This window comes from Apaloderma vittatum, unplaced genomic scaffold (assembly GCF_000703405.1).
Source record: "Apaloderma vittatum isolate BGI_N311 unplaced genomic scaffold, ASM70340v1 scaffold44123, whole genome shotgun sequence".
NCBI classification, from domain to species: domain Eukaryota; kingdom Metazoa; phylum Chordata; class Aves; order Trogoniformes; family Trogonidae; genus Apaloderma; species Apaloderma vittatum.
Window position 1 is genome coordinate 20251 of NW_009708271.1, and position 26426 is coordinate 46676.

The window sequence follows — 26426 nt, forward strand, 5'->3', positions numbered from 1 at the left end:
CAGTGGTTTGAAGTGTTGGAGTGGAGGCCTTTTGGCTGGTGGCGTGACCTGGATCTTTTTTTGCTAACCTGCTGTTCTCTCTGAGTCCGACTGACATACAGCACACATCCTAACCTGAACATAATTTTGTGGCACCCTAGGAAGTTGCTTTCTAGTTAATCAACCTTTAGGTGATCTTTGGATAGGAATAAGCATCCTAAATCCTTTCTCCAGGGTTATTGTCTGCTGGGTGCAGCCCTTGGTGGGAGCTTATTCAAGGCAGCAGCAGGAGGTGGCAGTAAAACATCAGGAGAGAACCTGGGCAATACCAATTAATCCAGAACTTCTGAGCTTCTTTTCATTAACTCTGTGGGAATGTAAGCCTCTTAATATACGCTGAAGAAAGGTGCATCAGGGGCACTGGTGATTGATTCCTCTAGTTCGAAATGAGTATGTCATTTTTGTGATTTGAATCCCTCTTGGAAAGAGTTATTCCGCAATGCTTGCTCTAGACACTGAGGGAAAGGCAACAAGGAGGATTTCTTTTTTTTTCAGTCTCTGGCTGGTTAATATTGGGCAACCCACTAGTCACAATGCCAGCGAAAACACGCCGGTAGATTTTCTCAAGGTGCTGTAACTGCAGTCTGTTCTAACCTATTCTAACACAGTATTTTTCCCTTTGGAAAAAGCCTTAAGAGAAGAGACAAGTTTGAGTCCTGATCACAATAGTTGCTGTGCCTGGGTGGTTGTGCGTGTGCATAGCCAGTGTGGAGCTGTTGCACAAATTAGATGAAATGAACAATGATTTGGCTGGTTTTTTGAGCTGTCCGTTGCCCACCTTCTGTGCAGTGGCATCATGTACAATCAAATATCGGTCCCCTCTACGGTTTGAAATCCTCGGGCCGGATCTTCATCTCCACTCTCTTCAATGAATAGGTTGATCCGTGCCACCCGTACCAGGTGATGCCGTCCATGTTCTTGGTGTGCTCTCCTTTGCGGTAGTAAACCCCGTTCAGGTTGGAATCTGTGCAGCAGTTATACCAGTATCCACCTGTTCAGAGAATGAATTATTAGATTCCCAGTGAGCCATCGACTTAAAATGGGTGTGCTTTGTATTAATAGGAAGAATTATTGCTCTTTCTGGAGGAGAGTGAGCAGAAAGCAGCATTTAATCCCTATGGCCCTAATAGCTGGGATTGCAGGTAAATTCAAAATGTGACACAGATCATAAATAAATAAAAGCTTTACCATAGTCAAATTAGTCCAGTGGCTTTTCATTTAGTTGCTTATTCCTCCTAGAGTATTTCCTTGACATGCTTCTGTCTCTGACTCAGAGTTAGCATAGGAAACTAATCAGAGTTCTTAGCTTCAGCGTCTTAAGGTGTTTAAAAGGTTTCTGGACTCTGGAAGTAAGCTGCGCTGTTTTATTGAGGCTGATATCAATGTTATTTGCCTGTCACATGGGGGCACAATTGGGAAATTAAAAATAAAGGGCAAGGCTTAGTGAAGACAATTGTATTTGTGACAGACCTCATCTAAAGATAATAGATTGAATGAAGAGAGTAACCTCATTAGAGGCTCTTAATAGAGTAGGAATAAAGATTAGAATTCAGGTTGAACCTTAAGGTGCATGTAGGCTATTAATATAGAAGGATAATTACAAATCCCTGATACTAGAACTCAAAACTTCATAAAAATAGAAGAAAAAATAAAAACCTTACATATATGCAGGAATAACTCCCTCCATTACTGAATTGCATCAACATCTGAGATAATCTGGCAGTTTAACAGATCCATATCGTGGGCTGGATAACAGTATGAGGAGGTGAGAGCAAACATTAAATCACCTGAAGAGTACTGACGTGTGTTACCTATAGCCTGGCTCTGTGTAAAGCAGCATTAACTGCCAGATTTCCCACAAAACCGGTAAGTGTCTGTTCCAGAATCTGCCACCTCTCCCTTGCGCCACCATCCAGATGCTCCTGATGAGTAACTTTGCAAGGGGGTGCCCTGGGCTCTCTACAAGTTACTGGGGCAGCTCTCGGGACAGGAGGGTGTTTATCTGTGTTTTACCTTTACGGAACTGGGCACAGTCGTCCACACACTTGTCGTTGTCCTTGTCTTTCGTGCTGAAGGCTGTGTTGTTGTGGTACCTCAGGGAGTCACGCCCGGTGTTGCCCGTGTAGTTCCCCAGAAAAAGCCGGTAGCTGTTCAACTCGTTGCTCAGGGTGAACTGCTTATACTGCGCGTAGCGAATGTTCCCTTCCCAGTCCTGGCACAGAGCAGAGAAGAAGAAATTGGTCCTCTTAGAACAGTTATCAAGAGACTGCACCACCTCTAGTTCTACACAGAGCGTGCTGTATGCCTTTTCTCAGTCCTAGGCTTTTCAAGAGGGTGTTTTTTCTGGCTCAGACACAGACTGCAGAAACTTATCTGTTAAGGCAAAGAAACTTTCCAGAGCAAAGCATCCTACTTCCAAGTTACCTGCACTGTTAGGTCTTGCATACAACATCCTTGTCTCGTACTGTGCTGCCTCGAGTAATTTCTTTTTTCCTCTCTGAAACAGTGACTTTTGGATGTAAAGCCTCTGAGCTCACTTTTTTGGCTATACACATCACAGCCTTCAAAGCTGTCATACCAGCTATTAAATAATCTATGTCAATCACAAGCCTTTAGAAGACTGTAGAAGTTGTTTTGGGGGTAATATGATGCCGGCTATTTTGCACACAAGCTGGAAGGAAGTGCTGCAGAAGGCAAAGACTCAGAGATTTTTAGAACTTTATGGGGCATCTCTGTGACTCTTCAAATCTGAGGTGGTCAGCACTTTGATCTCTCTCTGCAGTAGGTTCTGCAGGATTCTCAGGAGCCCCACACGCTCCCTACGACACAATCTGTGTGCAGAGAGAAGGTTGTCCTGTGCACTTCACGTGGTGGAGAACATAGTTCTGTTTCATCCCTGAGTGTATGACTCAGCCCATCCTACCTCATTCTCCTGTACTTAAGTATGTGAATTCTTTGGGCCTCCTATAGAGATAGGAGATGGTATCTGCTACTAGAGAATCACTTGGTACAAAAAACATTTCGCTGCTGAAATAAAGTTTATTAATTACCTCCAACTCCACCCGCAGAACAGTGGGGCGTCGTGAAAGTCGGTAGATATTTTCATTTCCCAACCAAAAATCTCCCCGGATATTGCCAAATCCATCCCTGTATTGTTTCCAGTCCCTACTGAAAGATATCAAACCAACTTTACGTCTTTGGATGATAGTCCAGCCACCTCCATCTGTCTCCATGTCACAGAACACCTGGAACAGGAGAAAAGGCAGTGTTCACTTGTCAGTAGACTTGGAGGTTTCAGTTCTCTTAAGACATAGTTCCAGAACTTGAAGAAATTTCGATTTTGTTTAAAAATAATGGAAAAAAAATTATTAAATTAACCCCTCTTCTGTTTCCCTCTTAAATGTACAGTTTCCTTCCTTGAAGGTTGCCTACATAAAGAGGCTGGTTCAAAGTGCAGGGTATCGTAACTCTCTGTGATAGACAAGTATTTTTTGATTGTATTAAAGAAGACATGAAAAATACATTTTGTACATGATGCCCTTACCTCCAGGTCAGGACTCCCCAAAAATTCATCAGGAGGTAGCTTGTAAACCCCAGAGATTCGGTAGTTCCTCTGGTAAAGTGATGAGCAGTCATAGACAGCATCTACTTGAATCAGAACCAGAAAATAAGAATTTGAACGGCCAGAACAACTCCCCTGTAAGTGTGGCTTCCGTAAAGCTTAGTTCATAAAACATGGAGTAATTAAGTAAAGAATACTTCCCACAAGCCTGATGTTTTCCTGACATGGTTTTAGTTTTGGTGAGTGTGTGCACTGGAAAAAAGTGGTTTAGAAGTAGGACTTGGTAATTTTTGTTGCTTGGTTTTTTACTTCTCCTATCCAGAGCGACATCTGTGCTTTGGCTCTGCATTGCTGCTGTGTATGTCTGTGCTGGGAGGTAACGAGGTAGATCTTTGCTCCCAAATAAAAAGCCTTATCTAATGGTACGACTAGGCCTGCTGTTTTCATTGTGTGCTTCACCAGGTTAGCCCACTTGGTGGGTGAGGTGTATTTGCTCTGCTCTCTTTGCTCTGGATCTGACAGTGGCTTTTAGCTGCAATCCTCTGTCAGTCCCTGCAGACCTGCTTTCACAGAATCACACAGAATTCCTCCTGGGGCGGGAGCTGACTTGAAGAAGATAAAAGGCACAGCTATTCTTCTGAGGAAGATGAAACTAGCTGAAGCAAGGCTTTATCCATTCTGACAGCTTTCAGTTTAGTACAGACTAAATGGCTTTTACCTGGTGAGGTGAGACATGTCTGCTTTAAATACCTTCCAGGCCAGTTTCTTCTGTGTGTTACTGTATTTTTCCAAACCTTTACTACAGCTCCAAAGAGATTTATTATCTTTTTTTTTTTTGTTTAAGACCTACTGTAAACTGTGGTGTGTCAAAACTGCAAGTGAAACTTTTTTTAAGAAGAATTTGTTGATAAATAGAAGTTTTTCATTTTCAAAAAACACACAAAACAAACAAAAAATCCCACCACCCACATGAAGTCTTTTGGCAAACCCAGTCATCCCAACAACGGCACTTTCTTTCTAAGGAATTTTTAAGCTTGTTGCTTGAAAAGTCAGCAAAAGCAAAGCTTTCTTCTGAAAGTGGCTTTACAGGTAGCTAACCTACAACATGTACTTGCATTCCACATTTATTACAGGCCTGTGGAATCACTGCGTGCAGTGAAATTTTCCCTCAGGGAAGAGAGGATTTTGAACAATTTAACTGTGTTCTGGCTAGGCTTATATCTGAGTTTACATCTTGACTCATCTACAGCCTGGTATTTTTGAGAATTATCATTCAAATAACGCATCACTCTCTTCATCTGGTTCCGAGATAGTCATAAAGATACAATTACGAATCTCCAGTAATACTTGGAGAGCATTTCTAATTGTTTTACCAACTCCTGGTCCCCTGTCAGCACTGTGAACTCAGCGGATGTTACTGCCAGAGCCGTTCCCTGACAAAGCCAACTCCTTTTCTTTTTGAACTAGTACTGTAGTGCTCAGAAAATGAAATGTTAAAGTGAGTTCCTCGTTGTACAAACGCAATACCTGTTCAGTTTTTCCACTCCCTGATGACAGACATACAGTTATTAAAATACAGCTGGATCTTTGGACTTTTTGACAGCTGCATTCAAACTAGTTTTCTCAGGACCACCTGTCTACAGAAGTACTTTAAGCAGAAGTACTCAGCATGCATGCTTACTAATTACGTTAGGGGGACATGTTAGCCTTAAGAACTAACCATTAGTTCATTCTGTGCATTAAAAAGCGTATCGGGGAGCTTGGTGGCTCCCTTCTTACCAGCTGAAGTTTGTGTGACTGTCTGAGCTGCCTGGAGTTGCATGATGTCTATCTGGTTGTTCATCTCGGAGTATTTGCTCTCAGCATCGATGAGGCGGGACTCCATCTGCTTGGTGCTCCCTTCCAGCTCCATCACCTGCATGACCACGTTCACCCAGTCACCTTCCTGCTTCTTGCTCAGCTCCTGCAGCATTCTGCTCAGGTTGGCTACTTGCAGCTTGAGCTCCTTAATCTCGTCGCAGCAGCCTGTCACCTTGGGCTGAGCATTCCCGTTGATCGTTCTCCTTTTGGGAGGCTTCTGCAGCAGCGCTGGGTAGATTGCCACAGAGACAGTGACGAGGCAGAGCCACGCCAGCTGAGCAGTGGATCTTGCTGGCATTTTTGCTTACAGCACCAGAAAACTTCCAGCTGACTGCGGGTAATCTGAATGCAGCTGGGGTAGGTAGGAAACTTTCTGCAAGTGCTACAGCAGCCTGGTACCTAGCTTTCTTCCAGTGAGTTGAGCCTCTGAAGGTGGAGCCTGAAGAAGTAGCTTTTTCTCAGCCCCCTCCTGTTGGAGTCGAGGCACTTTGGAAGTTTGTCTCAAAGCATCTTATATACTATTTTTTCTGTTTACCTCCACCCCCCTGAAGCTATGAACAGCTTTCTGGCCCCTCCCAGATCATCTGTTCGTATCAGGTGTTCACGGGGTGAAATTGGAACAGCTCTCAGCCAAGAAGGGTTGGAGAGGGCAGGAGAGACTTCTCTCAGTTCGGTCTTGAAGGGATGTGGGAGAGGGCTCGGAAACGAGGAGAGTTTCCAGCAATTATTGGCTGTTGGATTGTAGCCCTCTTGGTGACTAGTTCTGGCACTCCAGCAACATAAGAGTGTTAGAGGTCCAGAATGTGAAAAGGCTGTCCAGGCAGGATGAGTTTATAGAAGTCCAAGGAAGGGAGCTCCCTAGCAGGTAGCCCTAGCTGCAGCAAGTCCCACTAGTATATTCCCAAGTCACAGAGGGTACCTTTGTGCTTGGAGTATTTCTTAATTTAGATAATATTTCAGCAAGTTCATCAGTTCAGCATCTTCTCTCTCTGGACACTGATCTCTGCACTGTGTGGAGTTCGGTGCTGCTGTTCTTAGAGATGGGGTATTTGAGGGTGGGATGGAGAGAAGTCTGCAAGGTGTGAGGGCCAAATCCTGTGCCTCTCTTCGCTCATAGTGGACAAGCAGAAGGGTCTCAAGTAATATTGGAAGACAGTCTGCTTAAAATTGGCAAGAGATGAGGTTTTTACAGGCAGTGTGATCTAACTCCAGTATTATGGAGGCCAGTTATTAACAGGATTTTAAGAGAGGAAAATCTGTGGGTAATTAAAATGTCCAGTTACATAAAAAGTTGATTTTAAAGGCTTATAGGTCAAGTATCATTTGGCTGAGATAGCAACTAACTTCCAGTCTCCTCTTTGTATCTTTTAACAGTTCAAAAGTTGATTATAGATGTTTGATCCCAATGTAGAACCGTTTTGGCAGTGGTGCAGCCTTTTGCAACAGGTCTGCAACTTTTGGTCTAGATCCTTACGGATGAGTTGTTTCTCCAGGCCAGCTGCTCTGTAATTGCCCGACATGTGCGTTCTTGCATCTTCCTGTAAAATTTCCGATTGTGATAACTGGCAGAGATGAGATGCAAATGAAGGAGTAAGTGGCTCCCTATATCTGCTTCTGGGGGTAAATGCCATGAAAACTTCTTGATGTTCAGGAAAACAAAAGAAAACTAATCCTGCTCCTTTTACGAAGAAAATTATGACAAACCCAGCTGAGACATGCTATCCTGTCTAGACGTCTTTTGCTGGTCCAAAGTGGCTGCAGGATTTCTGCTTAATTAGAAAAGATTTTAAAAGCCTTACTGATCTGACACCCATTTAAATATGAGAAATAGAAGGTGCAATTTCTTGTTGGCACGGTTTCTTCTCCTCCTTAGCTTTGTTACACTTGTTGCCAGATGCTTTATTTCTGCCTCTGGTTTACGGCACAGCTGGCTAATAGTTGTTCTGCAGAAAAGTAAGGAGATACCTGACAGGGTGCAAAATTTTAGAGGGACAGAAGCATCAATGCACTGAAGGGGTGGAGTATGAATACAGCTGTTTCATAAACCTGAATTTTCTTCGAGCAGGAAGAGGGGATCTTGTGGAGGAGGTCAGAACTGGAGGTCTCCAAACAGGCAGTGTGAGTGTCGTGTTTTGTTGTAGGTGACTGCCTGTGTGCTGGGCTTCGGGCAGAAACCTGTCTAGTGTGGCATATGAGCTGTGGTATCAGTGACCTGAGATATTGCCGGAGAAATGCAAGTACAATTTATTAAAGTACTGAGGACACCTCCACCGCAGACTGAAGGCTTCAGTCACATTTTTGTCGTGGACATTCCAGAAACCTTCCATAGCAAAATTGCTTTTTATACTTCAGACCAGAAAGTGCCACTGCACACGGATGAAAGCCTGACCTTTTTGTTCTGCCTCTAATCCTGTCTGAGCCCTCTTCCAGCTGGAGCTTCTGTCATTCCCAGGGGCAAATTCTTCTCAGGCTTCCTGTGATGAGAAACATGTTTTTGTCAAAGTTGGAACAAAGAACAGGACAGGCCAGACTCCGGCTTCTCTGCCCCAAAAAGCCACCCTGCTCGCACCCCCGTTGTGGACTTGGGTCCATTCTGCTGCTGCTCTCACCGTAACTCTTCTGTCCTGCACAGTCTGAATTTCATGCACGCTGACATCCCGAGGGGCAGGTGTGGAAGAGGGGAGCCCCTTGCAGGTCCGTGCATTCCCTCTTTATACAAATTTTTGAAGGATTCAGGATTCAGCCAATCTCTCAGTTGCACACAGATGTTACAAAACAATGCAGAAAGGCCTCTGCATAACATCTCTAAGCTGGAGTATTTGACTGGAAATGAGGCAGCCAGGGTTTTCTTTTGGCTTCAGCCTTTGATTTGTGTATCCTAATGCGAGCCGTTTTTCTTTTGCGTGCTTCAATTTACCTGTTTTAAAACAGAGGTAATAATTCTTTGTTCTCTCATATCATCCATATAAGAGGGTGACAACAGACGTATTTTGCAGGAATGGAAAAGAGCACAGATCTGCCTGTCTGTCATTACTTTTGAGGAAGCATTAAGAGAGATTTGGGCAGACAGGTCTTACTTGGCGGAGACCTTAGCCTTAATGGAATTTGACTGCTTTATGAGTGTTTGAAAGATGAGTCTTCCTCTGTTGCATGGAGAGCCGAGTGTGGTCACTTAAGCAGCAGTAGCTACTGGTACTAGTCATTGCCAGATCAGATCAGCTGTAGAAGTTGACAGTCTGGAGGAAGCTATTCCGTTGTTATGTCCTGGTGTGCTTATAACTTGATTTCAGGACCGTGTTATATTTCGGAAAGAGGCATAGTTTGGGGCATAGCTAGGGAAAAACTAGTTCTGTGATTACGGAGTGGGTCCTAGTTCTATTTTTTTCCTTTCCCCCAATACTGACAGAGAAACTGTCTATCATTTGGTCTGAAATCCATTGCCCTAGTTTTCCTGCCCTGTATGTGCTACCTGGTAGCTAAAGAGATGAGGTCTTGAAGTCAAGAACCTGAGGCCAATCCTTTTTGATATGGGGTAACCATGTAGGTTTGAAGTGATTTGGGAGAATTAGAGTCTAAACGTGGTTGTAGTTAGTATGTTCCTGATGTTTGTAATGTTGGTTGCTGTTACCAAATTCAAGTATATTGGTATTACTTGATTCGAACCGGGTACCTCTTGTTCCTGGAGGGCCAGATGAAATCAGAGGTGGGTTTAAATGACTGCTTTCTGGGAAGCTGTTCTGGCAGGTGTATATGAAGCTGAGACAAGAAGAAAAGCTCAGTGCCCCATGGCTATTTATTTGGTAGCCAGTCATTGCAAAACCCTTAATATGCACCCATCAAATGCTTCAGATCCAGCATTCCTAGTGCTTGCTGAGATGGCAAAGGCTCTCTTCGGCTCCCTGCTGGCAGGTCGCGGCAGTCCGTGCTCTGTGGAAGCTCTGCGAGTGCTGCTTTTCTCTCCCAGAAAGTGTGAAACTGTTCACCTCGGCTTTGGAGATGCTCATAAGTGTTCTAATATTCAGTCTGCTATAGCTTTACAGTAATGACTAAATCCCTAGTAAAGCCAGATAAAATTGCTGCCTACTGCAAATAGTTATTGTAAATCTCTGAAGTTACGTAGGAGCAGGTGGAACAAGTGAGAGGTGCTGATTAGAAACAAACCACGGATACTTCCTACAGTCATTCGTGATTCCTTTTTTTTTAATATATCTTTTCTTTGCATAACCAGTACAGAAAGGCTCTGGCTCTGTCTTTTACCTTTTCCTGCTAAATATTTTCCTTGGCATTTTTTCCCCCTCTCTGCCTTCACTGAATCTGGTTAATAAAGAATAGATGAGAAAAAAACCTGCAACCTGATCAGCAGGTTGGGCTAAGAATTTTATTGTGATTGTTTTCGCTGCTTTTCCTTTCAAAGCTCGTGAATATTTTTATTTAATTTGTAAGCATTTATCTCAAGATTGGGAATTTGGCCAATTTTAATGTCTGTGAGCGATGTGGTGTGCCCTTGCTGTGAAAAAAGGGCTACGCTGGCCTGTAAGGAGTCAGTCATCACAACTGTTTATTGAAAACAGCTTTTTGCTGCTGTTGGTTTCTCAAACGTAATTGTTCTCAGCATGGGAATAATTTTTAGTGGTGTGATGGAAAGGTTTTGGAGTTTGGGCAGCAATTGGTTGTTCTCTGAGGTTTGTTGAATCAAGGACTCAAGGATGCCTGAACACGAATAAACTGTAGAATTGGGGAAACGGGCCAACCAAGCCAATTCCTTGTGCCAGAGGATTATCTGTTCCCCAAAGTATCCACAAAGCAGCAGTGCCTTCCACTTCTAGTCCCAGAAGCAAGCTCTCGGCTCTTCTTCAGAAGGAAAAACAAGCTTGACTTAGGTTGGTAAAAATTCTCACATACAGGAGCTTCTTAAACAAACATGAGGAGACTGCAAGAACACCACCCAGTAAACAAAGACTTAAGTTACTGTCTGCTGAGGTGGCCAGCAGCATTATTTCTATCTTGAGAGATGTTTTCCTACCTTCTCCTTTAATCCAGAAAGATTTTGTAGTGTTTTTTTTTTCCAGATACAAAGAGAAATCTATCCCCCTGATTCTAATCCGGTAAACTGCCGTGATTCCCAGCAGCAACGCTGTGGCTGAAGCCTCCTGGCAGCTCTGCCTGGCTGGAGAATTGGCCCTTCAGGGCCTCTTCTATGTGCCTGGATGCTCCTCAGTAGCGTTGTTCATTCTGTCTGGTCTCTGGCACGATAACTAGAGAAGAGCTCTGTGGTGCTTTAAGAGTATCACAAAATCTAAGAAGATTCTGCCTCATCAGATCTGCAGGGAGAGGGGCAGCGCCTTAGTGGTAGGAAGGTGAAAGGGTAGGTAGGGAAGCAGGGAATGCCGTGGTTTCTAAACACGTATATCTGAATGTGTTAACAGAGTACCTGTGGAAATGCTTTTCCAAAAGCAATCTGCGGGCCCACTCTCTCAGAATTTGCATGTGGAGAGTTGTGGGTCTGTTGGGAACACATTCGAGTCGGCTGTGGTAGTACCGAGTTCTGGGAACTGCCAATACCCTTCTGGGACTCAGAACATACTGCGTCTGGCAGGTGAGAAAAAGCAGAAATCTGAGGTCTTTCTCAACAAACCAAAACCCCTTCCAAAATACAAGGTCAGAACTTAATCCAGACATAACTGTGTTTCCTTTAACCTGTAAAACTGACTAGCAAAACGATGCAGTAATTAGCAAGGTTTTATTACGTTGAAAAAATAAGCCAGTGTTCAGCCATATTAGTAAAGCCCACTTGATTCATGACTCCTGCTTTGGGGGAATTTTTGTACTCTTCCTGACACTTGTACTTCTCCGTGTTAAGGTGTATTTCCACCAAAGCAGTGAATGTTGTTGCTTCCCTTCCATCTATCTTTACTCACTGTATGTGCTAGATCATTTGTGACAAGAGAGTATTTTATGATTAATGACAACAATGTATTGTATTTACTGCTGCGCATTCTTTTAAATCAAAGTCTCTCCTTCCCCTGCATTTCTTTCCTCTCTGCTCAAACCTGGCCATAGACAGCTTTGAAACATTTAATTCTGCTTTGGACAGCCAAGAAAGTACGAAACAAAAAAAAGAGTAATTGAGTGCACCAGGGAGCATCAGCGAAAGAGCAGTGTTAATTGTTGAAGAATAAAACATAACGGCCAATTTTGTCAGGAAGCGTTGACAAGAAAGATAAGTTGGAGGTAATTAACTGTGTGACATGCTGGAAGTGATGTGTCTGCCAATGGCTCTTTAAATCATGAGGATATGAAATGTGATAGCCATTTATCACTTTTATGAGGCGCTGCTGCCTCGCCTTCCCTTGGGAAGCCTCGAGGTAGTACGTTCTTCCACTGTCCTGCTAAAAAAAGGCACGGATGTATTTCAAGTGCTTCCCGGTTTGGGGTGCCTGTCTTCTTGAACTGTGGTGATGATGCATTCTTAGCCTGACTGGTTTCAGCTCAGACTGTCCAGAGGTCCTGTTTCCAAGAGTGTTTTAGTTCACCTTCCCTCAGAGCATGTCTGGGAGCTTGGTTCTTAAGCAGTCAGGAAAGGAAACTTCAATAGGGAAGAACTCTAGCACTCATTTGAAAATTCTCTTCGTTTTGTCTGTTCAGACCTCTCCCTTTAACACTAAGTTTCCTTGATTCTTACTAATCAACAAGCCTCTCGTAGAAAGGAAAAATATGCAGTCATGTGCAGGCAAGAAGGGACATTTCCGAAAACTGCCTATATCTCTGGCAGCATATTCAAAAACCGTTGAAAGTGGTTTTGCATCGCGCTCAGTGGACACGTTGTGTTCTCTTGGGTTATGCTGTTTCCATCCCACATGGGAACTATTAAGCTTGAACTGTGGGGTGTGTTGTGGGGTGCTCAGGTGCTGTGGCATTGCTTTCAACAGCCTGCACTTCTTCTTCTGCAGTGCCACTAGGGAAAGAGGAGAGCAATGAGCTGGAGACCTTAAATAAGCTTTACAAAATAGCAGAAGCTTCATAAAAAGCCTATTTCCTATTAAATTGGAGTTTAGCAAAAGTGATGACCACCACACACCAATATGCAGGCATTTTTCTGGTAGTAAATTCAGAAAACCAATGGGAAATAGAAATTATTCAAGATGGACATGATGTTGCTGTATTGGATAACTAGGCTCACTGTGTGCTTGTGCTTCACAAAATTCCCCTTGAAAATTTGAAGCAAAAAGGAGGGTGTTCCATTAGTATTTCTGAGTGATGGAGCTTGGTATTAGCAAGCAGAAACTCATACCAGCCCCTAATAATTGCCAGCTGTGTTAAATGGTCTTTCTCTTCCTCCTTTTTCAGCATTAACAATAAACTGCAACAGCCAGAAGCAGCTGCTGGGGTGCTCGAGTATGCCATGAAGCACTTTGGGGAGCTGGTGAGTCCTGCTTGATAACTCTCTTTTTCACATCCTATGTTTTCTTGGGTTTCTGTAGGGTTTCGGGGCGGGATTTGTGTGGGTAGTGGTAGTGGTGTGTTTTTTCAATCAGTCCCCGCTTATTGTTCATCCTGAGGGTGCCCTGCTGCCCGCGGGGATGTCTGCTGTGTGCTTCGCTGTGTACAGGTAAGGGAGCTGGGGAAGGGAGCAAGAACCAGACCTGGAAGAGAATTTAGAAGCTCTTGTTGATGCAGCTGTGGGCAACTAGTCATGTGACAAAATAAGTCATTTTGTTGAAAAGCTGGGAAGATAAGGTAAATCCTTCCAGGTTCGGATTTAATGGAAGACGTGCCTCTATCTCTCTCATGCAGGAGGCACATGAGCCTGTCAGAGAGTTCATGGGCATTATTTAGAATAGCAGATTAGTCAGATCCTTAGAGTTTTGGCTGCTCACGGAAATAAAATAACCCTATCTATATTTGTTCTTTGTCTTTCTCTGCATGACTTGCCCCTTTTCCTTCCCTTCTTATTTTTGTAAGTGTTTAATTTATATTCAGGGACTAAAGTATCTATGCTCTCCTGCCAGTTCTGCTCTGTGAGAAAGATGGTTTTGCAGCAATAATACTTGCAGTGCCTTTAGTGATTGAGGAAAAGAAGGCAGCCCTGGAAGCACAGTACACTAGCCTCTGTCATTAGGAACCTCTAAAAAGTGGGAACAGGTATAATCGCAAAATGGTGAAATTCCTCTGGTGTAGGATTATGTGTAGTTTTGACCTAGACAGCAAAAAAACGTCCTTTTTGGGAGAGGTACAGACTTCAGAACAGCTTTGCAGCTTCTTGTGATTCCTTGGGTGGATTGAGCAAAGCTCTGTGTTGCCTCATTCTGCCCTCACTCTTTAGCAGTAATCTAGTTCAAAACAGAGAGTTTACCGGAACAGGCGGTGAAAAGAAATTAAAAAGGAGCTTTGGGCTCTGCTTTCAGGAACTTACTTGAAATATTAGGACAGAGATGAGAGGTTAAAGAGCTGATCTATAATCATCCTAAGCGGAAGACTTGGCATGCAGGTCGTGGTTTATACTGACCCTGCCCACAGGGCTGGGAGAAGAATCTATTCTGCAGCCTCTGTCAAGGCCTGAGCTGGCAAGGACAGAGCAGGAAAACATTGACAGGGATAAGTATGGAAAAAATATTAAGATATTTTATTCCTTGAAAATTAGAAACAAAATCTGGAAACAAAGGCTAAAGAAAGTTTGTGCAGCTGATAAGGATCACTGCTTAGCTTACTGCTCAAGTCTCTGTTACAAACCTTCCCTTGTGAGGGCTGTAATCAGACCCCACCGTCAGATTACCTGCTGTATTCACATATGGACTCTCAGTAGCCAGGGTTTGAGGTTTTCATCCTAGTTACTCATCCATTCCTGAACACAGGGCTGTTGTTCTTGTTTAAATGCAAGCATGTGCGGCAACGGCAAGTGGAATATTTTATAGAATTACCCTTTTTTCCTATTTCGCTCACTCCCCTTCTCCAAAAAGAAAAGCACCAACTACTGCGCTAGTGTTTCAGTGGCACTGAAAAGGGAATGATGTTGGATTGATCCCCGTGGTAAACCTGAATTCACTTCTGTGCAGGTTCAGCAATACTCCAGCTCAAGGCCTTTCTCTATATCGCAGAAGTCCGTGAGGATATGTAGCCTGAAAAAATGGCACAGGAGAAGCTCTTTATTCTGACTTCCTTTTTCACCCCCTTAGGAAATTCAAGCTACCTGGTATGAGAAGCTTCATGAATGGGAAGATGCTTTGGTGGCCTATGACAAGAAGATGGACACAAACAAAGATGATCCTGAGCTGATGCTGGGTCGGATGCGTTGCTTGGAAGCACTTGGTGAATGGTAAGAGGGGAATGCCTGGAAAAAGGGTGCCCTTAAAAATGAAGCCTGTCTCCCATCCTTTCTCTGGATGCTCCCATCCAGGTGAATTTTTTTTGCCCAAATTCCTTTTTACTCCTGCTTACTTAATAGTTTGAGTATTTTCAGCGACTTCTCGCTTTGATCATTGAAGTCAGAATTTGTAACAACTTCTTTACATTTTTTGGGATGGGTCATCTGATAAGTTAAGGTCTCTCTGCAGGAGAATCTGTGGTCTTGTGATCAGATCAACCCCATTTGTAACAGAGAAAGAAACTGTAAATAGAAGGGACCTCTCAGGAGGCATTAACCGGGCAGCACTTGTCAAAAACAATTGTAAAAGGAGCTTGTTGTGGCCCTCCTTTTTAAACTCTGATTAAAGCATGAGAGATTTTTTATTTACTTATGCTCAGACCTCTGCCTTTCCAGAATGCGTGGTCTTTGGCACAGCTGTTACTTGTGAAATGGTCTGTTTCCCAGTAGTCACCTGTGTGTAAGATTATGCCAGATAAATTACCTCCACTTTAAAAACCTTTTGCCCATTGTGCAGATGGCTGAGCTTTTCATTATTACTCTTTTTAGCATTCATTAAGCATCGTCTCTGTGGACATTTGGTATTTCAAACCCTGTGGTAAACGTGTATTGTCAACATGTAACTGATTAAAGTCAGTTTTAGTGAGAAGATGAGCTGGTAGTGACTTATAGCTTGCTAGTTAACTGGCGACTTCTGTTTTTCTCCATGTTCATTTCAAAGAAGATAATTGGAGAAGGCATCCTGTGCATTGTAGCATGCAGTTCCACCCAGGGGCATGTGTGATTTGGTCCAGGTTCCGCCTTTCTCCTGAACTTTTCATGTCACTAGAGCTCTCTCCTGATGGGTCCTGACGTGAACCCACGGGATGGCACACAGTAAGGAGATTCCTCTTCACTAAAGTAATTTCACTGTTAGGAAAACAGAGCCGTTTGAGAAACCTAATTCTGACAGCATTTTTCTGCCCTTTTTGTTTCTAGGTGAGGATGAGGCATACTGGGCGTAGCTTTTTCAGTAGGAAAAAACTGTGTGTTTCTCAATCGTATTTCCTAGGAGTAGGCAGTTTCCACCAGGGATTTACAGAATTTCTCCCTCCTGCAGGACATGCATTTGTGTAAAGTGTCCTCTCTGAACCTCCTGCTTCTTGACAGCTCTGTTACAAAAGGGTGCTTTGCTTCTGTTGGAGTCGGGTATTACACATCTATTCATAGTGACGAGAGCAATTGCAGTCCCACAAAGGTCTGTGTGTTTGCTGATGTGAAACTTCACCTCTGCGTGTTTAATTTTATAGTTCAGAGGTGCCTTTGCAAAGTGCTCTCTGCTATCTTGTGACTGACTATAGAGACGTCATCCTGAGACAGGATTCCGTGATTTGGCTGCTGATATTCCTCGGTAGAGTTCAACATGAACATTTGTGCTGCTGGAGTCTGCTTGGCAGAGTGTGACAGTTAACCTAGAGCCAGTACTACTGCAGCACCATTATTTCAGTGCTCTGTGCAGAGACATTTTGAAAGCACAGCCAAAATACTCTTTTCCATTTGTCTCCCGATGTAGTTAAGTCTGCAACAGCCCTGCTACTTCATTAGTATCTATCAGGTCCTGATTCACTGCTGTTGCTAGTTTTGGCTTGGTTTTTCATTTGTTTTGTGGTTTGTTTTTTTCTCTTGAACCATTAAGCTGTCAGAACGACTACCTTGCCTGTGGCAGCCCATCGGTTCTGCTTGACATCTTCCTTTCTGAGAGGGGAGAGGATGACAGCAGAGAAGGCAAGTTGCCCTCCCTCAAAGTTGGCAGCTGTTCCACTGCTGCAGAGTATCCAGCCTGAGAAATTCTGGAACTGCAACACCCACAGTAATTGGTTTGATTAATGGAGCATTCACAACTGATTTAAAAGGAATAATATAAAAAATCCTGGTGCTTCCTCTCCCCTGGAAATGAAAGGTTCACATCCCCTCTGAGATCTTGCCATGACAAGTCTTTTACTAGGTTACAGCGGCATTGATTGTCGAGGCTCTGTCTTCAAACTCGATGATGTGTTATCCAAAATGTTTGGTAGCAGGAGCCATGCACCAGCTATTCAGATCATATGTTTCTAGTCCTGACACTTGCAAAAAAATTGTAAGCATTCCTTATTTGATGGTGATTTGGTTTTTCTCTTGAGAATGTTTCTTTTTTCTGTGTTTGTAGACTGGAGTTGACAGTTCGGTTTGTAAAATAGGCCTTAGTAACAGCTGAGAAACTAAAGCAAAACTTTTCTCTAGATGTCTGTTTTCAAAGCATAATGCAATGGGATATTTGTCATCCGGCTGGCATGCCTGAGTTGGCCAGAGGAGAAGAATCCTATTCTCCACTCTGCATGATGGGGCTGGTTGTCATCTTATCTGTGGAAAGTGGTTGTTTAACAAAGTGAATTTCTTAGAAGAGGCTTCTTGCTGATCAGAAACTGTGGATTCTTCTCAGGGGGCAGCTCCACCAGCAATGCTGTGAAAAGTGGACACAGGTCAATGATGAAACTCAAGCTAAGATGGCTAGGATGGCTGCTGCTGCTGCCTGGGGTCTAGGTAACGTATCCTTGTGTGGCAGGGACACAGCCCCCACAGTGTGGACGTGCAGAGAGTTCCTAACTTGCTTCAGAACTGCAAAATATAACAAACAGCAAAATCAAGACCCAAAATTATTCACTTTGGGAAATGAAGTAAGTGTTGTTCAACACTGAAGCCCTTTGGAAAACCTGCATTTACGTGAAGTCTCCTGGTGTGGTCTCAAGTAACAAAGAGACTGCCTTACTGGTCTGAGCAGATAATGTGTTGCTTAACTGGTTCCTTTTACTTAGTTTTACATTGAACATAGCTCAGACTTGAAAAGAAATTAGTAGAATTTCTCAGGTTTGGCAGACTCTTATTTACAAACAAGAACAATATCTGTTGAGCTTTTTGATAGGTTGTGCCTGCTGAGTAGACAGTCTTAAGTGGAATAAATCTATAAATGGTCCAAATATCTGGCTATCAGCATACTGGATATTTACTAGAGAGGCTTATAAATCGCTTGCTGTCTGCCAGCCTTTGCTGAGAAAAATTCATCTTTTGCTTTGTAGAACTCTTAATTCATTCAAATGTTCTGGAAATGTCAGCATTTCAACTTTTCATCACGTGTAATTCAGGAACCCTTTCCTTGAGGATAAAATTTGCCTGGAAGAAAAATGCTTATGTTTTCACTTGTCTATAACTCTGTGCACGTATATGTATATGTAGCACAGACTGTCCCTGCCAAAGCCAAGCAGTTGGAGAGCTGACTTAAATGTAGAAGTCCCATGCAGCATTCAGGCCCAGTCGCTGATGGCCAAGCGCTGTCACATGGTTGTGTTTTCCTCCTGCAGAGAAGGCTGTTGTGTTACTGTGGATATCTGTGTCCCTGCAGGTCAGTGGGACAGCATGGAAGAATACACCTGCATGATCCCAAGGGACACCCATGATGGTGCTTTCTACAGAGCTGTACTGGCTCTTCATCAGGACCTTTTCTCACTGGCTCAGCAGGTAATTATCTTCCTTGTTGGCTTCCCAAAACCTAGTTTAAGATGAACTAGGCTATATTACTGCACGGAAGGACGTGTGATTTTAAAGCAGCTGGCTGTAACCTATGAATTGCCCAATAACCTTTTGTCCATTGACATATCAGGCTTTGGTGATTGAGGTTATATTGTCTTCCCAGAAACGCAGCAGTGAATGTACGTTCAGACAGTATTGGTCCCGTGCTGTGCGGTGTAAGAATGCCTTAGTCATTCGTAGGCTTCTGCACGTTTATGTCTGTTTTCTAGACAGACAGCAAACAAGGATTGGCTCAGCAGAGGTTCCATTCCATGAGGCACTGCTTGATAAAAGGCATTCATGGCCTAAGACACACAAGATTGTTCCCGGGTGTTCAGTGCACTTTTGTCTGTTGCAGCTTTTTCAGTGAAGGTCTCGTGTGTATCATGTACCAGGATGGTTCCTCTAATTTTTTTGGTAGCAGAGACAAATCTTTAATCTTAGATCGAGATGAGAAATCAAGGCAAGGAAATGAGTCTGTTAAACCCAGCCGTATTGGTATGCTTGTTTGTCACGGAGGAGATTTGCAAAGTGACTTTTTCCCCTCTGTAGATGTGAAGCATGTTGTTTACTTTCCAAGGAAGCTGAAGTACCATTTCTCAGAATTCTGTGCTGGCTTGCCAACTTAGATAAAGGAATAATTCAGTCTGTTCTGTCAAAACCCGTATATAGATTTGGGGGTGATGTGCACAGTAAAATTAGCCAGGCATTCAAAGGGGTAGAGTTTGTGATTAACCTTTAACACTTTAAACAGGAAAAACTATAGAAGAGAGATTATATAATGACTGGAACCAGAGGGGGATTTATTTCATGCCTCAAGAGCATGTCTTAGTTGGAGTAAGAGAGAAGGAATTTGCTGTCCTGTAAAATTCATGAAAACCTGCTGGGTTATGTAAAACAGTGAAAGCTATTTTCGAGACATTTCTTGAGGCTTTCTTATTATCAACTCTCTTGCACTAAAATGTAAACTTCTCTTTTCCCCTGTATATGTTATTAATAATGATCACTACAGTGACAGTAGGGTTAGAAATACTGCAACCTTCGGTTTGGTAAAAAGGCAAACTTCAGGCTGTGCAGGTGGTAAATGAAGCCCCCTTGACTTCCCCTATACCTGCCCCCGGACACACTTTTCCTGTTAGTTCTCTCTATTGACAACATCCTTTCCTGGCTTTTTCTGAAAAACGGGAAATCGCTTCATTTCAGTGCATTGACAAAGCCAGAGATCTGCTGGATGCTGAGCTGACTGCCATGGCAGGAGAGAGCTACAGTCGAGCTTACGGGGTAAGTGCCGAATTCTCAGACCTCATTTTCCTTGTTGGTGCTTCAGATTGTTTCTAGAAGTTGCATAAACCTTCTGAGTAGTGCTTGTATCAAACATAAGACCTGTGTAGGCCCACAAGATAAATGGCTCTTGTCAGATAAGAAATACAACCTTGTAGGAGCAACTTTGGGACAAATTAAACAGGAAAGTGAGCTCCCCCATCTCCAGGAGAAATAAGAATTGACATTCAGAAAGTTTAAATCAGCAGACCATCTAGATCCCAGTGTATAGCAGTTGGTCCTTTACCTGCTGGGCAGCATGTGTACTTAAGGGTTTGATGCCAAAATACTGTTCCTTAATTATAGATTTGTTCTGTAGTGATTGGGATGGAATGTGATTGTTTCCTTCAGGCTATGGTGTCCTGCCAGATGCTGTCAGAGCTGGAAGAGGTTATCCAGTATAAACTTGTACCAGAACGCCGTGAGATCATCCGCCAGATCTGGTGGGAAAGACTGCAGGTACATCTATGGAGAGCTCAGGGATGGAGATGATGGTGTGCTGGCATGAACAGCTTCCTTTGAGTCAGTGTGATAGCTCAGCAAATCTTCCCATTTCGCTTTCTGTCGCACTTGCAAACAGGCTTATGCGGCTGCCTGCTGCCCGTCTGCTTTTGGCCTGGTTCTTTGGGGTTTTGGGGGTGGTTTTTTGGGGTTTTTTTGGGGGGGGTTGTTTTGTTAGGGTTTTTTTGGCTAGTGTTTTTGAGATGTCTGCTGCTATGGTACTTTAGTAGAGTGATTTAAGCCTTGAAGCAGATGTGTACAGAATGGAGACACTACGAACATCTCCAAGGCTTCTTATCTTGGTGTTGGATCACACCTGGATTTGAACTGAACTTTTTACCTGACTGGCTGCATTTTAAGAAGTGAATTCTTTCACAATGCTGGAAACCTGGACGGAGAATTCACAGGCTTGTAAAAGACTTCCCTGTTCCTTTTTGACTGCTTACAAGAACATTTCCAATTGATTGGTGGCACTTTAGTACAGGACCTAGTGGTGGACTTGGCAGTGACAGGTTTATGGTTGGACTCAGTAATCTTAAAGGTCTTTTCCAACCTAAATGATTCTGTGATTAGCCTCTAAGGGACCTTTAGCATTAGGATAAGGTGCTGCCCTTATACCAAATTTTGATATGTTTCCTGGAGGAAGAATTTCTCCCCACGCAGAGTTCTTTGCTGGGACTGCTATATCTGCCTCCTTATGAAAGGCTGTTCCTGCTGCATATTTTCTAGCTGTTGGGGAAACTGTGACAAAGCTTTTAGTCTCCCATCTGCATTCCTGTCTGGAAAAGCGCAGGGCCATTCCACTGGGGTGGAGAAACCGAGAGTGACAGGAAGCGTAATGTCTGAATACAGCTGTTTATAGCCCCGAGAGCAGTACATAGAGTTCTTGCACATTTTATAGCTGCTTTTTAATAATTTTTAAATGCCTGTTGGATTAGGTTTATTTGGATGTTAGGGAACAAGCTTTGCTTAACTTGCCAATCCTCAATTTTGGGGAAAAAGGAGAGAAATAGTTGCTTTGATGCTAAGGTAGTTCCTCCATCGGAGATTCTTTTGTTTACCTCAAATCTAAGTCTAAGGTGTACGAACTTCAGAGCCTCACTGTTACCATGAAGGGCTTGGCCGTTAAAGCAAGCACCAGATATTTGGCTGTCACTGTCCCTTCCACAATTCTACTTCTCTGTAGCACCCTTGACCACCTAAAATAGACTCACCCTGCTCCAACTGACTGTTTTTGTGCCTCTCCCTTCAGACAGACGAGAACCAGACAATGCTTGCACAAGCAGCATAGCAGTTGGAACTGCAGTTTCTGGCAGAATATCAGTTCAGTCATGCCAGCCTCTAAAAGCAACACATGCAAGGAGAAGAAAAAGGGCAATAACAAAAATATCTTTGCAACCATTTGGTTTTGAACCATCTCCATACTGAGATTTGTCACTGTTTAAACCAAAAATAGGATTTAAAACTAGGTTGGGAAGGATTATAAAACTCTTGACTCATTTCAGAATTGCACAAAAAGCTTTCCTGATTTTTGGATGCATTTCTGCTTCAGAAACTTTTCTTATTTTTCCATTAGAGGATATTGTTAGACTGCAAACACTGAGTACGAGTCAAGAACTTACCATTCTTCACACATTGCAGTATTAAAGAAATAGCCAGACAGTTGGTAATGTCAGCCTGCAGGGAATTATGGGTGCTGAAGCCTCTGCTTCTTGGGAAGAATCCATACGGGTTCTGAGTGAAGGCTCTGTGGAGTACGTCGGAGATAAAACGCTAAGAAGTTCTCTCTTCCTTTTTCTTGCAGGGCTGTCAGCGAATTGTGGAAGACTGGCAAAGAATATTGATGGTTCGATCTCTTGTTGTGAATCCTCATGAGGACATGAGAACTTGGCTCAAGTATGCCAGCCTGTGTGGCAAGAGTGGGAGACTGGTGAGCATCATCAAGCTCTGCGCTCTACAGCAGGTTTTTAGACGATTGGCTTTGTCACGCTGCTTCGACCTCCAGCGTTTCCAGACACCATCATTGCCCACGTGAGGTGGGCTCTCCTCTGAGGAGGAGACTGGTCAGAAATTGTTGAAATGCTAAGATTGTACCCAGTGTGAAGTTCATGCTTGTAGCCACAGTTATTTCTGTGGGACTAGTGTTATGCCCGAGAGCCTCGGAGCTGCTTTTTGGTTGCTTGCTATGCCTGAAAGTTCTTAGGCAGCACTGATCATTCTTAGTCATAACTGTCTCTGCTAAAGCACTCTTTGTCAAATCTAGAATGTGGTGTTTTTATCATTGAATATGCTATTTCAACATTCACCACAAGATTTATTACCAAAAATAATTGAAATAGAGACTTTACACTACTGACTTCCGAAACGAGAATCTCACGCTGCGATCCCAATGAGGACGAGGGGTTTATCATGTGCTATTCTTGTGACTCCAGAGAGTGGTAATAAGGCTGCTGCGTCTGTGCTTTATCTGGAGGGCTAGAGGTACTTTTTAGTGACTGTCAATATGAAGAGGAGGCGAGAAGGAACTTGTTTTAACCTGCTTTTTCTCTTTGCGACTTTCCGCAGGCTTTGGCCCATAAGACACTTGTCCTGCTCTTGGGAGTAGATCCGTCTCGACAGCTGGATCACCCCCTGCCAACAGTCCACCCCCAAGTGACTTACGCCTACATGAAACACATGTGGAAGAGTGCCCGTAAGGTACAAAAGAACATAGTACTCTGTATTTTGTTGCTCAGGTTTTGTGCAGTGGCAGATGCATGAGCTTTTCATAATCCTCACAGACCACAGTGGAGGCTGAAGGCTTTGTTTTTGCTCACCTCAAAAAGAGTAACTAGTCCCTTTCCTTACTCAGAAGATAAGCTTTTGAAATTTTTAACCTCAAACTTTGTAGTGACAGAGAAGGCCTGACCCTAATTTAATTTTCTGTGTGGAAAGATTGTTGGGTTTTTTTGCTAAACCAGTATCTCGTACCTAAGGGGATACAGCCAAGATTAATGGTCAATAGTAGCTCTTCTGTCCTCACCAGGATTTTACTGTGTAGGTTTGATCTGCAACTTTTTGTCCACTGTTCTGATAGCCAGGTCTCTGCACTGTATCTATGGTCAGAGTTATGAAAGAGTAAAGGGTTTTTATTACTGGTTTTAGAAGAAAATCCTTAACAGTTTGTACTTAGTCACTGAGCAGAACCGACTTTTAATAAGGAGATTATTGAAAATTTTTTACTGAAAGACGACTGAAAAGTACATAGGGGTTTGCCATGGGAATAGTTTGGCTCCAGAAAGCCGAGGGTGAATGTTTTTGACATTGCAACACAGGGAGAATTTACATAATCAAATCCAATAAGCTCCAGACTGGATAAACTTATCTCCTTTTTTTTTTTTTTTAATATACATTAAAGCCTCCATTTATTCTCATATTATGCCACATCTTTTTATTTTTCCTGTCTTTGGGATTGCCAGTACTGGAGCAGAGCCACTGCTACGGGAACATTGCCATGACCTAACTATTCCTTATTTGAGTTTTAGAAACAGAAGGAGCTGCTGCTGAGGCCCAGTTCTATTGGCTTTATAAAACAGTGTAATGGTCTTTTACTTTCTTCAGCAAGTAACCCAAGAAGTATGTAGGTCCCCTCCTGCCTCTTTGGGTGGAAGTGGACTTTTCTGTGTTTGACCTGTGACAAAGACAAGATGCAGGAAACTGGTGCAGTTGTAGAAAGCAGAATGAATCATTTCTTAAAACAACACATTAAGAAATGGATGAGTAAACTCTATTACATTTCTTCTCACACTTGCCAGCGGCTGCGTTCTATGGACAGGTACCACAGGAAGGCTGCATACAAACCTGGGAATTTAGTTGTTAAAGAAAACTTAACTGCTTTCAGTGTTAAGAGCTCTGCCTGTCAGTTCAGGGTGATCAGTTTTCAGTATGAGCAGATCGTTGGGTGTGTCTAAGTGTGAGAGGGACACGGAAGTGTTCAGCAAGATCTTTGTTTTATTTCCCCTCCACGCCCTCCTAACCAAGTATCTGGCTTACAAGCAGTGGAATGCCCCTGTTAATGTTAATTTAATAGTGTGATACTTTTTTTTGTATTTCACCCTTTTTCCTGCCAATTGACCTGTGATTGCTGACATTTGAATGGGACGGACGAGGCATTTCAGCTCAGATGATCCTTGTCTCGCTCTGGAGTAGCTCGTTCCTGTAGATGAAGTAAATTGGGCTCTTAATTCTGCACTTTCTGACCTGAAATGACCCTGCAGATTGCAAGAGCTTTGCTCTAATTGTTTCCAGTGATGTGTGCATACTTTTTGTCTTAAATCTTTCAGTTTGGGTTTTCTTACCCCATAGTTCTTTCCAAGGAATTTTAAAAAAGAGTCGTCGCTCCAAATCAGTGCATATTGCTTGAATACTCCTGCGTTATGTAATCTGCTGGCGAAGGAGCGATGTACATTCGTACTTCCTAACCTTAGGAGAAATCTAGACTTTAATTTGTTAAAACTACCCAAAGTGTATGTCCCGTGATGTGTACCGTAGGGCTAGCCAGAACGGAGGGGGTATTGGGGAACTGCAAGTTTTCCCTCAGGCATTATTTTCTTTAAAATTACTTTGTTTTCAAGCTGTAGTATATTATAGACAGGCTTCTGTGGGTTTGTGATCCTGCCTATTACAGTAGCGACCTGGTCAGATACAGTTGGTGAGCTACAAACCTTTGATTGTTGGAATTGCTGGAGTGTCTTCGATGTGCACGCTCACTTGCAAATGAGGCATCTCTGTATCATTGCTAGAATCTCGCTCTGCATGAGCATGTTGATACAAGACATTCTCTGCTGCTGAAGCTTTCTTCTTGTACCTCAGGTGACCTTGTCAGTTTGCCAGAGTTGAATTCCAGCACATCAGAGCACAATGTTAGCCTTTTGACTGTATGTATGACATGAAGATGTACCTAGCACTGGGAGGATGCGGTTATTTGTTCCTCAGAGCAACAATTCAGTGGCCAGATTCCTGAGACATCAGGATTCTCTAACCCCTTCATTCATTCGGTGCTACATATGTCAAGCGTAAACTGATTTTAGAGGGATGTAAACGGCTAAAAAGCTTTAAAAGAAAACAAAACTGTACTCTTTTGCTTTCAGTGAAAATTTATATCCATATGGTCTTCCTCTCTTGTGAAGTTGTATTTAACCTCTGTGGTCCGTCTTTACAACCATCATCCAATTCCAGATCGACGCGTTCCAGCACATGCAGCACTTCGTGCAGACCATGCAGCAGCAGGCCCAGCATGCCATTGCAACGGAGGACCAGCAGCACAAGCAGGAGCTGCACAAGCTCATGGCACGGTCAGCACCTGGTCCTTCAACACCCTTTAGCTATATGGGGAAGGAGATGTCTTTCCTGAGGTAGTTGGGTCCATGCAGATGACACATTTCAGACAAGGTCCATGCTTTGCTGGAAAGGAACAGGGGATTTCTTGTTTAGCTGCTAGAAAGCCGTTTGGTATCACATTCTTATCCATCATATAATTTTCAGTAAGTGTTCTTGTGACACATCAGTGTAAACAAGCTTGTGTTTGTCACTGGTGGCTGGTTGTGTTTTTCCAGCGCTGTGGCTCGCTGGCAGAAGGCAGAGCTCTCAACGTGGCTGTTTCTTTGGGTTTCGGGAGCTGCAGTCAGTGGGAAAGGAACACTTGCCACATGCCTGGCACATCTGTGCTTGGCAGCGTGTGCCCTTAATAAAACAGCAGTGCTTTGGGCAACAGATGCCCGGCATGTGATCGTCTCTTAATATATTGTTGCATTAAGAACACATAATCTCCATTTTGCTTTATGGATCTGGAGGTGCCAGATCTGTTGATTGCATAGTGCTTACTATTGAATGTTTGCATTTTTATAAAGGGAGGCATGCACTTAATTCTTTTCTGAGAATGGGAACTTGATAACACCAACATATTTTTTTTTAAAGTGTGGCTGTCATGGAAGACAAATTAGTTGCGAGTTGCACGCTATTTTTCTTGCACGATGCTTTCTGGAAAATGAAAAATATAGCAAGGAGAGCTGTGTAACTGTGGTATTTAAAGCCGCCTGTGAGAGTGAAGTATTAAGCTTTGCACAAACCTTCACAGCCCCACCCTGCTGCAGTAAAAATTATGATTTTTTTCCTTTCCTCTGGGAGGGGATGACTTAATGGGGTTCTGGCTAGGGGGAAGAG

At 43.2% G+C, this 26426-nt stretch overlaps 2 protein-coding genes across 2 annotated transcripts in view; one reads left to right on the forward strand and one right to left on the reverse strand.

Annotated features, from left to right (window-relative positions):
• MTOR (mechanistic target of rapamycin (serine/threonine kinase)) overlaps positions 1-26426 on the forward strand; it is a 58861-nt gene that overhangs the window by 19170 nt on the left and 13265 nt on the right. The window contains exons 28-36 of the mRNA XM_009866486.1: positions 12809-12884; positions 14635-14774; positions 17281-17381; positions 18238-18353; positions 19608-19685; positions 20076-20183; positions 22030-22155; positions 22791-22922; positions 25443-25558. Of these exons, the coding sequence (XP_009864788.1) occupies positions 12809-12884; positions 14635-14774; positions 17281-17381; positions 18238-18353; positions 19608-19685; positions 20076-20183; positions 22030-22155; positions 22791-22922; positions 25443-25558 (993 nt within the window). The remainder of the gene's footprint in view (positions 1-12808; positions 12885-14634; positions 14775-17280; positions 17382-18237; positions 18354-19607; positions 19686-20075; positions 20184-22029; positions 22156-22790; positions 22923-25442; positions 25559-26426) is intronic.
• ANGPTL7 (angiopoietin-like 7) lies at positions 861-5759 on the reverse strand. The gene is made up of 5 exons (XM_009866485.1): positions 5381-5759; positions 3584-3684; positions 3090-3284; positions 2053-2251; positions 861-1030 (listed from the first exon to the last, which is right to left on the reverse strand). Exons 1-5 carry the CDS (start codon positions 5757-5759, stop codon positions 861-863), a joined length of 1044 nt encoding a protein of 347 aa, XP_009864787.1.